A 14474-nucleotide genomic window follows, 5' to 3' on the forward strand; every position below is an offset into this window, starting at 1 on the left:
CCCCTTGCGGGCTCGCTGCGCTCGCCACGCAGCGGGCCCGGTGCCTCGCTGCACTCGGCACACTAATTTATTCTCCCTCTATGGGTGTCGTGGACACCCACGGAGGGAGAAAGTGTCGGGATTTCAGCGGTCGGGATTTCAGCGGTCGGGATTCCAGCGTCGGGATTTTAAACGCCGGGATTCCGACCGCCGGGATTTCAACTGCATCCCATTTAGGCTGGGGCCTGGTATTCTAGAAGAATATTACTTATTTCCTATTTACAAATTGGTTTTGGATCCAATTTCGGTTCTATGTATTTCTAACAACACCGCAGTCCAGACAATAAAGACTGGAAACATTTAACATTATTCTACGTCTACTTCCACTTTCTTTCCACTTGTGTCAAGATCTTTCCTATGGTCATAAGTCTCTTGGCTGTCTCAGTTGACTTTGCATGACTGTAGCAAACCCTAGAGAGAATGAACTTTGCAAGGCTAGCTAAATCCTAGGGCCACAAATATATATAATCAATCACACCCAGGGGCCAATATGCTTCTGGGAAAGCTCATTCAGAGATAAGTACCCTGTTGCGATGGTCATTTCCTGTGATTTAGTATATACATGCTGCTGAACATGAGGAGGTGTGGAGCATGAATTGGGGTTCTCCTTCATGTTTTCACAGTTCTCTTCTTCCGTTGGTTCACTAACCTTCTCCATTACTGGAGGTAGTGAAGTCTCAGGTTGTTCATTATGATATTCTCCTTTATAGATGACTTCCTCTACAAGTATAGGAACCAATGTGGCTTTAGATGGAGCATCCAGTTCAAATGACCTATTGTGGACACCAAGACCAGGAATTGATAGCGGGGCACAGAGGTAATCAGCATGGAAAAGGGGCATATCTTCACCAGTCGAGGAGGGTAAAGGACCATTAGTTGTTATTGCTGGGAAACCTCTGCCATCCATGTTATCATAGCCAGGACAGACAGAGGAGAAATATTCTTGGTTGGAGAAGCTTGAGCAGGACTGTCCACTATTATCTCTTTCAGCCTCTTGGGTGGGAGCCAAAGGAGATTTTTCAGGATGTTCCTCCTTTTTCTCATTAATATCGAGTGAAGAAATATCAAGATGGCTTGGATACAAAGAGAATGACGAAAAGGAGAACGGGGATGATAGCCATTTCTGTAAAGATAAAGAAAGAAAGATAAACATCCTATGTAATAAAATGCTGGCGCTGTTCCTCATCTCTATGGGGGAATTCAAGTGCAAGTTTACGGTCACTTGACAGTGTCCGATGGAGCAATTCAATCGTTGCAGAATTCCAGCACATACAGCAGCAGATACTGATATTCCAGTTATGTTCCATCATTTTGAGGGGTTTGTAAGTAGTTTAATATAATAATCTTATAATTTAATGTAGCTTTGACCTGATTCCAATGGATGGTGCCGACCAAATCGCATGTGACTGACATCCCATCTGACCCGATGCGCGGTCCTGTGCACATCGGGTCAGACCCTGAAACTCTGTGATTATTTGGGGGTGTGGTCATTGCCATCTTGTCATCGTGGCCATGCCCCTCGCATTGCAAAGCCGGTATATCAAACAGTGGCAATTTGCCTTGCCGAGTGGGAATTGGGGGAGGCTTGGGTGATTCCGGGAGGCTTGCCCATCTTCCCAGGGGGTGGGAGGCGGACTCGATTCCTGGGCGCCTCCCAGGCCATTCCAGGATGGTCTCTGCTGTACAGTAAAGGTTCCCATACACGGTGCGATCATTGCATGCAGTTTGGTCTAGATCACATGCAATTTGCATACAATGCGATCGGGACCTACAGTAGTTCAAAAAGTATGTGCAGCACATACTTTTTGAACTGTGTGATGGGATGTGCGCAGGAGTGCCCATTGCATCGCACCCGCAAATTGCACCTGTATGGGCACCTTAAGCCATTATTTGAAAAACAAACTTGTCTTAGGCTATGCAGTTAATGTTACCAAGTGGTATATAAATCACTGTGGTCTTAAGGTTTCCCATTCCTGCTCCAACCACACCACACAGCAGAAATGATCCAGCATCATTGGATACATTTTATTCAGACATCTGCAGATACATGTTGATACTGTCCACCATTCCACACTAGATAACAGATCGGTCATCTGACTGATCTGCTAACCTTTCTGACATTTAGTAAGGGCATACACACTTACCAATCATCGCCCTGATATGTTGTGTCTTATATCACTTCTGGACAAGCATTTACATGTGCCCGCCAAGTTTTAATTTCAGTCATTGGTGGCTTCTGACCACCTGTTCACACACAGCACAGTGTGCCATTATATCTGTAGACATAGGCGAATCTAGAATTATGGTAATGGGTGGTCCCAGATCTAGATATAATAGCAGGGGGACCTTTGCGCGGCATAGCCGCGCGCCAAAAAAGGGGCATGGCCTCATGGGAAGGAGGCGTGGCATCACAAAAAGGGGTGTGGTATTACACTTTAGATCATACACAGTAATGCCCATTACACATTTTAGCAAACTCCGTAATACCCATTACACATAAAGTCACACGCCGTAATGCCAATTACACATAAGGCCACACACCATAATGCCCATTACACATTGTGCCACACATCATAATGCCCATTACATACTGTATAACAAACCGTAATGCCCATAACATATTTGCCACATAAGTGCAGCTTACCTACGTGCTCATTGCTAGGGGGTTCTTGCTTGATGGCACCATAGTACCCATTACACATGATGCCGCACACCATAGTACCCATTACACATGATGCCGCACACCATAGTACCCATTACACATGATGCTGCGCACCATAGTACCCATTACACATGATGCTGCACATATAATGCCCCTTACACATGATGCTGCACACATAATGCCCCTTACACATGATGCTGCACACATAATGCCCCTTACACATGATGCTGCACACATAATGCCCCTTACACATGATGCTGCACACCGTAATGCCCCTTACACATTAAGCCACTTGTAGCGTCCCTTAAGCAATGCCCCCAAAAGTGCCACTTACTTTAAATTGTTATATGAGCCTTCGCTGCTGTTGCAGGGAGAGATGGAGAGCGGTGCAGCTGCTTCTATGGGGAGAGGGGCAGAGCAGAGTGCAGTGCAGAGCACGTCCCCACTACGCTCCTGGTGTCCCCACTAGCCGAGTGGACATTTGAAATATTGGTCCTTATTCAGATCTGATCGCAGTACAAATTTGTTCTCAAAATGGGCAAAACCATATGCACTGCAGATGGGGCAGATGTAGCATGTGCAGAGAGAGAGTTAAATTTGGGTGGGGTGTGTTCAAACTGAAATCTAAATTTCAGTGTAAAATTAAAGCAGTCAGTATTTATCCTGCAAAGAAACAAAATAACTCACACAAATCTAACTTTCTCTAAACATGTTGCCCCACCTGCAGTGCACATGGTTTTACCCATTTTGAGAACAAATTTCTACTGCATTCAGATCTGAATAAGGGCCATTGTGCGCGCTGTCATTGTGCGTGACGTCGGGGGAGCACGCCGGGTGGCGGCACCACATGATTAAAGGGGGGGCGGGCTGAGGTGAAAGCGGGGAGAAGAATTGGAGCGGAAGCTGCAGGGGTGACAGTCATTGACAGCTGGGCAGAGAGCAGGGGGCTACCAGGCTGTATTCAGAGCACTGCAGGTCATGGCTGTTTGAAATAATACTTGTTTGGAGAAATGGATCAATGGGCAATGAAAGGTTGTATACACAAATCTCCAATGTTTTCTCAGAAGGGTGAAATATACAAAATAAATGAAGGCATGTATAAGTAATGATCCCACAGGGTAGGTAACCATAAGCGTACCCTCACTCACGATTGAAATAAGCAAATGGTGCACATAAAGCATAGGTGTCAAGCACAAGGCCCGCGGGCCGAATCCGGCCCGCCAGACCTGCTAATGTGGCCCGCACAGCCGCCGCCATCTGCCCGGCATAAGGAATTCCTCTTTTTTTTTTCAATGTGCGCCGTGCGGGGGGTACGCGGCGGGTAGCGGTGGCAGCAATGGCATGTGTCAGAAATGTAATGTATGCAGCGGCAGCAGCGGCAGCAGCGGCGCAGCGCCCTGCACGTCTGCATCCATTCCGGCCCGGGACTGGTCTCGGGTAGCCTAGCAACAGACAGCCAATCGCAAGGCTGCCTGTTGCTGCTATGAGACCGACAGGAAGTGATTTTGCTCTGAGGCTGTCAGGCTGAGCACGCGGCAGGAGGAGCAGAGGAGCGACTCGTCACTGGAGCACCAGGCACAGGCAGCCAGACTTGAGGTAAGTAAATTTAAGGGGAGGGGAGCCACGCACAAAACATCCTCAACTACAACAGGGGCTGGGGGCCGCACAGCACAATTAAATATAAGGGGGGGAGGCTGGAGCAAAAAAAGTAAAAAAAAAAAAAAGGGAGCACAAATGTCAAATTAAATAGGAGGGGGCTGAAAAGTAAAAAAAAGAATGAGGGGGCACAAAAATATATTTATATTAGTAAATAAATGGCCAGCCCAGGGAACCAGGGAAGTTTTTTTTTTCCTAAGGGGAGTACCAGGACATTTTGTGTATATAGGAATAAATTACTTATTAAAGTCACTAATTTAACTTTGTTGGAGTCCGAGAGTGATGCTGTATATATATGACGATTATTATCTAATAGAGGTGGCATGCTAATAAAGAGTGGACACATAGTCCTAAAGATACAACCGGCCCTTTGAGGGTGACCAAACTGCCGATGCGGCCCCCGATGAATTTGAGTTTGACACCCCTGACATAAAGTTATCTTTTATGGGTACACCACAGGTGCAACTTCAAAGGTAGACGATGCGTACCATACTCACAAATAAATGTGCAGTTACAGACGCATCTCGGTATCTTTATTTGGTAAAAGTGGGTTCCTCTCATGGAAGGTATCAGACTCCATATATAGATATAAAGAGACAGAGATCCCACTGTGCAGGAGACCCGCCCACAATGTAATTTGGAATAATACCCCTTTCACAAAAGAAAATGTAGGGATTTACCTGGGAATATAGTCCCAGGATCATGCAGGGACATTCCCAGGCTGACCCCTTATACACCAGCCTAGTCTCTGCATTTTCTGGTGTGAGGGGTAGAGACAACCACCCCCCTCTCCCTACCCCCCTTTAACCAACCAGCTATATCTTTGGAACCAACTGACCCATTTACATGAGACCAGTATCATATTGAAGAACTTTTGAGTTGGCTTCGAATGATTTTGGTCCTGTGAAACTGGGCTGTTTGGTTCCAGAGAAATCTGCCCTCAAAGAACATAAACAGTCATGAAATTACATTTAAGAAATGAAAAACAAAAAAACAAAAAAAACGTTTAACCTCAATATCCCTGGAACCAATTAACCCATATGGATCCAGCCTGGTATCAGATTGAAGGCCCAGCGATTTGGGTTTGATTAAGATCAACCTTGAGCTTCAGTGATGCCGAAGGGGGAACTGGCAGCCTTTGGAACTGGGTGGCGGTCGGAATTAGCGAGTCCCATGTTATCCTATAGGGAAAACATTCCAGCTTTGTCTGGCAGTATCTCCGGTTCCTAGGGGGCTAGAGACACGAGGCTGGGCTCGTTGGAAAGCCCCAGCCCTCAGCTACAAAATTGGCTAATGGGTGGTCCTGTGCACCCCCGGACCACCCCCTAGATTCGCCTATGTTTGTAGATATATCGGGTATCAGCTGTACTGCACAGCAGACATGTTGTCTGTGAAATGCCGGGGGACAGAAAAGGAGTGTCTTTTTTGTTGGCGCACAGAGGTAATTTGAAGAAATGTTTATATTTAAAATTTCAATTCTTTATTGATTCAATTCTTTATTCTTTTCCCTTGATCAAAATGTTGTCTGTGAATACTATCGTTTCCCTGTGTTAAAGAAATGATATGTGCTTAACCGAACATAATCCAAAGTTTTAATTTAGATCACAAGATACCCATTTAAATTGCGAGTCCTTCCCTGTTTCTGGATATGTCTTTAGCAATCATATCTAATCTGTGAAGGGTCTAATAATAATTAATCATGCAAATGCAATGCAAAGCTTGGGTGACTGTAGAATGGCATTTCTAAGTACAGTATATGGGATTTGTATAGGTTGGTATATTGTGATATAATGAGTGTGAAGCTTATAGAATAATAGTTATTAGAAATATTAAGGTTTGCACCAGTCTAATGCTGGGTACACACCAAAACGATTTGGGCACAATCCCATCAATCTGGATCCAATTCAGACCGATTGGATGCAGATTGGGTCAAAATCGTTTGGTTGGATCAAATTGGATCCGATTCCGATCCTACCTGCTGCATGTAGGATCTGTATAAGATCCATTCATCTGAATATAGATGGGATCGGATCGTATGCAAATCATATGCAAATCGTATGAAAATCGGATTGCACGATTTGCATACGATTTGCATCCAATCCAAATCGTTTTGGTGTGTAGCCAGCATTAGAGGACACAGAGGAATATGATAAATACACCGGTCTTGTGGAGTCAGCATGGGACACTTGTTTGTGAGGTGTAATCTGCAGAATACAAAAGACTACTCCATGGTATGTATTCAATGCTGTTTGCGAGTGGTTACAGCGAGCAGGGCTTCCTGCTTGCTGTCACCACTCACCCTGACAGCATTCAACACAGCCTCCGCATCCGCCAATTCCCCCTCGCTCCGTTTTTTGAGCGAGGGGGAATTGGCGGATGCGGCTCCAGAAGCAGCGAGACTCGCGGCTAAAAACTGCAAGTTTTCTGCAGCAGCCGCGGGTCTCGCTGTTTTGGGGAAATCTCACCGTCCTGTGACGGCAGGATTTCCCCAGCAGGTTGAGTAGTGCGAGCGGCCGGCGCGGGGGTTAAACAGTGAGGATCGCTGGTTTTCAGCAATCCTCGCTGTTTAACCCCCTCGCCGGCCGCTCGCTGCGGCATTGAATACATGCCAATGAGTAGTGAATTCTGTTACGTTCCGCAACTTTTTGATGAGACCTGTGTGAGTTTCATTTTTTAGATGTGACAATGGCTGCTGTACTGCTGTGACTATTGCTGACAGACCAAAGAAAGAGTGAACTCTGATACTCAACTCCTGGTATTGGACGTTTCATGTCTAGTATACACCTCTCATACCTAGTGCTTGGTATACACGTGTTGACACACCCACAATATATCTACCATTAAACTGCATGGCCAATATATATCGGCTAGGGCTGTAGTCAACTTAAGGTTTGCAAATCCTTTAAATGCATCTTTAGGAATCCTTCAAACAATAACATATTTATATGTACATAGTAAGCATAATCTGCTTTACCTGAAAGTTTCCCTTGTGAATAGACATTAAGGGGTCAAAAAATGAAGAAGGATCTGGAACACTAATCCATATTATCTTCTTAAATCTATGAATGAAAGAAGTTATTTTAGAATAACTCAAGAAACTCAAGTACACTTATGTAAAATAGAAAATGATAAAAAAGAAACCTACCTAGTGCAGGGGGGTGCAGCGTTAAGCACATTTAAACAAACATGTTTAACATACATGTAAAGATGTATGTAATATGTGCTGGCAGTGTATCTGGGATCAGCAGCGTGCAGAAGCCGGGAACCCAGAGGGTTTAGGAGAGTGGACCTGCCTCCTCATACGTATGTTTATAGGTCAGGGGTGGATTGGGAACTAAGGGGGTTATTTTGGTTCACTCGATCTGACAAATTCCTTCTTAGATGGACAAAACCATGTGCTGCAGGTGGGGCAGATGTAAAATGTGCAGAGAGAATTAGATTTGGATGAGTTATTTTGTTTCTGTGCAGGGAAAATACTGACTGCTTTATTTTTACACTGCAATATAGATATCACTTTGAAGTAAAACCCCACCCAAATCTAATTCTCTCTGCACATTTTACATCTGCCCCACCTGCAGTGCACATGGGTTTGGTCCATCTAAGAAGAAATTTGTCAGACAGAGTGTACCAAAATAACCCCCCAAGAGTGGACCTGGAAAAAATTCTGGAAGTGACCTCAAGTGGGTGGCACCAAATCACAGGTGGAGACAATTTAAAGTGCTTTAAGTAAAAGACTATTACTTTCCTTGAAATGTATGGAATTCAGGATTCACTTCAGAGAATGTGGTAATTAGTTTTCACAGATGAGTTTTCCATGTGTATGTGACCATATGAAAAAACATGAAATAAAAAACAACATATAGTGTAATAAAGTATGTCCACATAAACGGTATAATTCTTTCCACCCCAGTGCAAATATGTAAGGGATGTGAGGGATCTTCTTCCTCCAAATGGATGCAGAAAAACGTACTCATCAATACCGATGTGGTGAAACCTATAAAGGTATCTTTAAGGGGAATCGTACCCCAACTCACAGTGTGCAGGTATAGGTCTTTCCCATAAAGGTATCTTTTCAACACCAAATAAATGTGTGATGCATACCCCAACTCACTGATATATGAAACTTGATACTCCTATAAACATTTCTTTGAGAACACACAGTATAGGTCACACCAAAGTTTTAATGATGGATTCCGTTCCAAAATACAGAATTAAAACAGGAAATATAAAATATAAAAAGTTGAGAGAACATCTCTTTAGCTCTACACCATAGGTTAGGCAGATGTGCACAAAGTCTACAACCTGGAGCAAAGTCCGGAATTTCACCCCAGGTCGCGGTTGTCAAGGAGCCAAAGTCCATAGATACACATCACACACTTATTTGGTGTTGAAAAGATACCTTTATGGGAAAGACCTATACCTGCACACTGTGAGTTGGGGTACGATTCCCCTTAAAGATACCTTTATAGGTTTCACCACATCGGTATTGATGTGAGTACGGTACGCAAGTTTTCTGCATCCATTTGGTGGAAGAAGATCCCTCACATCCCCAACATATTTGCGCTGGGGTGGAAAGAATTATACCGTTTATGTGGACATATTACACATGGAAAACTCATCTGTGAAGACTAATTACTACATTCTCTGAAGTGAATCCTGAATTCCGCTTTGAATTGTCTCCACCTGTAATTTTTAGTGGTGTTTGTAATGGGGAGAGTGGTGTCTCCCCATCAGGTGTTGAGACGATACTAGCTGCTGCTACACTAATTTCTTTGTTTCCAGATGCACAACTCTGTATGGCCCAAAATGCAACTGCCTGTAGCTACTCCCCTTCAGATGCAAGTGGAAATACATTTCAGTTGTCTATGACTCTGGACCGCTAATAGTTGGTCCAGAGCAGGAACAGTGGGAAAATATGAAAGATATCAAAACCGACTTGGGTTAATTTCAACTAGCCCTGCAACACTGCAAATTCAGGGTTGCAGGACTAAATGATGCACTTTGTATCTTTAGCCCCGCCCCGAAAAATGTGAATCAAGGAAAATTATCGCTGACGCTGTGGAGATTGGGGGGGGGGGGGGGGGGGGCGGTATCTGGGAAGGTTGCCCACCTATCCAGGGGGCTGGGAGGGGGACCAGATTTTTGACCCAGTATTTTGACAATGGAGCTTTCACACTGCACCTAGAGCCGGGTTGACATTCTTGATAATAGGCAATATACCGTGTTTTAGATGTGGTGTAAAAGGGGTATTATACTAAATGCTGTTACTTTGATGTTAATTCTTGTCACCATTATGAGTCTATAACAGGCATGTCCAACGTTGGCCCTCCAGATGTTTTGAAACTACACATCCCAGCATGCTTTGCAATAGTTTTAGCATTCTCTAATAGTGGCAAAGCATGCTGGGAGTTGTAGTTTCACAACATCTGGAGGGCCAACGTTGGACATGCCTGGTCTATAACATTATCATAAACCCCAGTTAATAGTTTCAACCAATGTTTCCTGAAAACCAGACCTCATTGTCCAAACAGGCTCCTGACACTCATCCCATGTGTGCCTGGTGTTACTATTTATCAAATAATCAGGGTTTGCTGACTAACCTTGGCCACAGCTTTATCACAAAGGCAGTTTAGGCAGTATATCAGTAAAAAAGAAAGAGAAAAAAAATGAATTCCACCTTAATTTTAGATTTTTTTAAATATAAAATAGTGAAAAAGACACGCCAACAGAGTGCATTTGTATGTACCTTTTTGACGAGTGGATAATAAGTGTAACCAACAACACAAAGGTCACAATAGCCGCTAATGGTGTGACCACCTGTGTGAAGAAGTTTGGACCTGCAGACAAATTACAAAATATTATAATAATTTTGTATACAATTATAAACATTGCATATAAATTACAATTCCTTATATGTATACATTTATCAATGTGCATTTTTTATTGGGCTTTCTGGTTATTTCGCCATCCTATCTGTCTGACTTCTATCCAGCAGATTTGTAGTTAAACCTCATATCGCGGACAAGGGCAACCAGTTACAAATCCATGCAGAGGCGGAACTACCATTGGTGCAGCAGGTGCATTGCACCGGGGGCCCTGAGGATTAAGGGGCCCACTGCTGCCACCCACTGGTGCACAGCATATTGTGCACTAAGGTTGGAAAGGAGGAGGGGGCCCAAATTTAATTTTGACCCTGAGCCAACCACTCACAAGTTCCACCACGGAATCCACGCAAATTCTCTAAACCTCCAGCAACTTTGAGGAAATGTCATTTTTAAAAACATGCTTTTACTTAATTGACTTATTTAAAAAAAGGGGAAGGTGTTGGTGCCTGAAAGGGTGAGGGGACTATTTACAATTTCTGCAATGAAGGAGATATCAGGTGAAAAAAAATCCCTCATGAGTGCCGGCTGCAGGGCCAGTTGGAGAGATCCAGAGGATCGATCAGCAGTGGTAAATTACCACTGCTAATTAAATCATACCCTCCAACATGACCCATTCCATTAGGTACAAAATGCTCTGTTCCTGGACATCCCTGCCACTGGCAGTTGCAGAGATGGGGCTGCAGCACAGACCAACATTCAAGCAGTGGAGCCACACCTAATGCCACTCCAAACATCACTGTTCTGGACTCACTGGCAGTTGATGTGACACCCCTCTTTGAATTTTGGACTGTGCTGGAGGCCAACCTCTGTAACTGCCACTGGCAGAGATGTCCAGGAACAGAGCATTTTGTACCTAATGGAATGGGTCATGTTGGAGGGTATGTTAAATATCAACCTATATGCCCACATCATACCCTTACTGTACTTTGGCTATGACTGCATGTTTATTCCAGCACAGATGTCGGCCCACTAGTCATACACAGGGGTACATTTGTTAAGATGGGAGTCCTATTACAGATGGTATGTTGCCCATAGCAACCAATCAGATTCTACTTATTTATTTAGCACCTTCTAGAACAGTGGTTTCCAACCTCGGGTACTTGTACCCCTGGTACTCTGCAGACTGGATGGGAGTGCTTGAAAATAATATTGGTAATGGCGGAAGAAGAAGTAGTCTCCCAATGGCAGAATAAGTCTCCCATTGCCATGGAGACAAACCAAGCTGCCTCACTTCCAGTTCCGTCTGCAGCGTCATCAGTGTCTCCTTGTGCTTTTGCCCAACCAGCAATCCACTTAGAGCTACTCGTGCTGCCATCAGACATCAGTGATCATCTGCCCCGTGCTGACACGGGTGGAGGAAGCAGCAGCATAAATCCTAAAGGCATTAGAGGGAACCCGGGAGACAGCCAGTGGGCAGACACATAGGGACCCGAGTCCTGACCACACACTACTCAGCTACTCCCTAATATAATAATAAACATACTGCTCACCAGGGGCAGATCCAGTAGATGGGATTGGAGGGGGAGGGGGTGTTAGTGGTGCCAGAATGCACACTCAGAGAGCAGAGAGAGGGCGGGAATGGGATTAAAAATAGACCCTGGCATTTAAAGTACACTGGCACACCTTGGCATCAAAAGTGAAGGATGTAGTTCTGGGCGCGCGCTCCAGAAAAGGGGGTGTGACCACTCAAAAGGGGGCATGTCCTTGAGTGTAGTGTTCCACACCATACAGTATACCACCTCTACACATTATGCAACAAAATAATAGACCCCATTATACTTGCCCCTTACACATGATGCCAAATGGAATGAGACAATATTCACATAATGCCACACGGATTGAGCCCAAACTCACATAGGGCCAGATTCTCTAAGCTTCAAAAGTGATAAAATGGAGAGTGATAAATAGCCAGCCAATCAGCTCCTGTCTGAGATTTTTCAAACACAGTCTGTGACATGGCAGGAAGGAGCTGATTGGCTGGTTGTTTATCACTCTCCATTTTATCACTTTTGAAGCTTAGAGAATCTGGCCCATAATGCCACATGGATTGAGCCCAAATTCACATAATCACAGCTCCTTATCAGCCATCAGTGGCGCCATCTTGGTCATAGCTACTTCAGGGCAGCAGCAGGGCCTAACAGGCCATTTTTCTTATTCAGCATGTTATATGGCTGAGTCCTGATATCCTGAGCTGAGGGGTGGCCAGCATGTCTGGGGGCCATGGTTGGAGTCGCGGCTGTGAGGTGGGCCAGAGTGGGGGGGCCAGAGGTGAGGCAGGGGGCCAAGGCTGGGCCCGCGCTGGGCCCTTCACTGCTGCAAATGGGGAACTGCGTGAAAGGTCTTCCATCTCCGTATTTTAACAAAATCCTTACAGAACTTTACCAATAGCAGCTATATTGTGAAACCCATAATTACCAGGAATTATGGGTCGTTTTTCTAATAGGAAATTGGTGTTCAATTTCAGCCAAGTGCGTGCAATTTCATCTAACTTGTCACCCCTTTGTTTGGTGACATTTTTCGGCTGGTTCTCTAGACACTTGTGGAAAGTTAATATACCCAGCAGTTTGTATCCTGAACATGTAAAAATTGGGATGGCTATTTACGGTTTGTCAGGATAAGAAATTGGTGGTTTTGTATGTTACATTTTCTCTCCATACATTTCCAAGGCCAAATTGCTATTCAAAGAATGCCTGGGTGCTTAGCATCAACCTATAAGTAATGTTTTTATGGTAAAAAACACATGCACAAAAATAAAGTTCCTACTGTACCAGCCAGCTGGAAATGCACATGGAGGACAAAGTAAAACATCACTGCAATGTCCTGCTTACTATTTTTGGATGATACCCTTCTTTACTTTCAACCTTTACATTTTTGCATAAGAAATTGCATGAATTTGATCCTCATGAAGTCACGAAAAAGACATGGGGTGAGATTTAATAGAGTGCGATTTTTAGACTTTTGCGATATTTCCGAATTCGCACATTTTGCGAAAACCGCACATTTAATAGAATATGAATTGCACAAAAATTTGCATTTTGCCGCGAAAATCCCACATTTTTATGTGCCGATTATTTTCTCACACTTCAATTTGCATCCAGATTTAATAATCGCAAAATTGAATAGGGTGTGACTTTTTGGTAAATGTTACCATAAATAAAATAAAAATATATAGATCAGGTTCTGACAGGCGAATTTGACGGAACCATGCACAGATCAGAGATCTGTGCATGGTACTGTCTTAAAAAAATGTGTAAAAGTTAAAATAAAAAAAATGGCGTGGGGTCCCCCCTCCTGAGCATAACCAGCCCCAAGCGCAGGGGTCCCCCATATTTCTGAAACCAGCCCTGGACTCTTGGACCAGTTAAAAAAAACTGAGGGTCCCCCGTATTTTGGAACTAGCACCGGGCTCCAACATCACAGTCGGGGGACATTTTTTACATAAGGTCCCCATGCCGTACCATGCGCACCGTGGCTGGTCAGGCCTGGATGGGGTACCTGGGGGAGTGGTGGCCCTGCTTAAAGAAATCAGTACAGAGATGGGACATGGCAGTTATCTTTATTACATTCAAAATACCTTCCGAAGGAGTTGTCCATTGTATAGGCTTGCTCCAGTCACTCCACCTGCCTCCTTTAAAATCTGTCTGGTTCAGTCGCACCCTGGCTTCATATTGAGTGCCCGGATGTAGGTCGCGCAGTGAAACACACAACTCGTACTGTTGAATTGTGAATCTGTTTGCATCCTGAGAAAGATATACAGTATATATTTATATATATATATATATATATATATATATATATATATATATATATATATATATATATATATATATATTAGAGATGTGCGGTTAGGTTGACTTGGTTTTTCCTGCCAGGAAGGAATCAGGTAGGAAAAGGAGGCTAATCATCATCTTTAAGGGACAACTTTGATGTTTAGTAGCTGTCCAAACCATATATACAGAAAGATGACATTTAGCCTCGTCTTGAGGTCCGAATTTGGCGGGAAGAACAAGGTCAAAACCAAGAAATACCTTTTCATTAGCATGCCTTATACATAAAAAAAAAAAAACTAAGGGTGATAGTCCGGTAATGTATTATCTATCTATCTATCAATCTATCTATCTATCTATCTATCTATACAGTATATATATATATATATATATATATATATATATATATATATATATACACACACTAACACAGGTCGTACAGTCCGCACATTGGAAAAAAACATT

The 14474-nt window shown here is 43.8% G+C and overlaps 1 protein-coding gene across 1 annotated transcript in view; it reads right to left on the reverse strand.

Moving 5' to 3' along the window:
* Window positions 1-230: 230 nt before the first annotated feature.
* The window catches only part of IL2RB (interleukin 2 receptor subunit beta), a 53340-nt gene continuing 39096 nt past the window's right edge, over window positions 231-14474 (reverse strand). The window contains exons 7-10 of the mRNA XM_083158029.1: window positions 13817-13982; window positions 10104-10194; window positions 7332-7416; window positions 231-1162 (exon numbers count right to left, since the gene is read on the reverse strand). Of these exons, the coding sequence (XP_083014155.1) occupies window positions 512-1162; window positions 7332-7416; window positions 10104-10194; window positions 13817-13982 (993 nt within the window). The 3' untranslated portion in view covers window positions 231-511. The remainder of the gene's footprint in view (window positions 1163-7331; window positions 7417-10103; window positions 10195-13816; window positions 13983-14474) is intronic.

The sequence above is a fragment of the Crinia signifera genome, chromosome 8 (assembly GCF_055691185.1).
Source record: "Crinia signifera chromosome 8, ASM5569118v1, whole genome shotgun sequence".
Classification (NCBI taxonomy): Eukaryota; Metazoa; Chordata; class Amphibia; order Anura; family Myobatrachidae; genus Crinia; species Crinia signifera.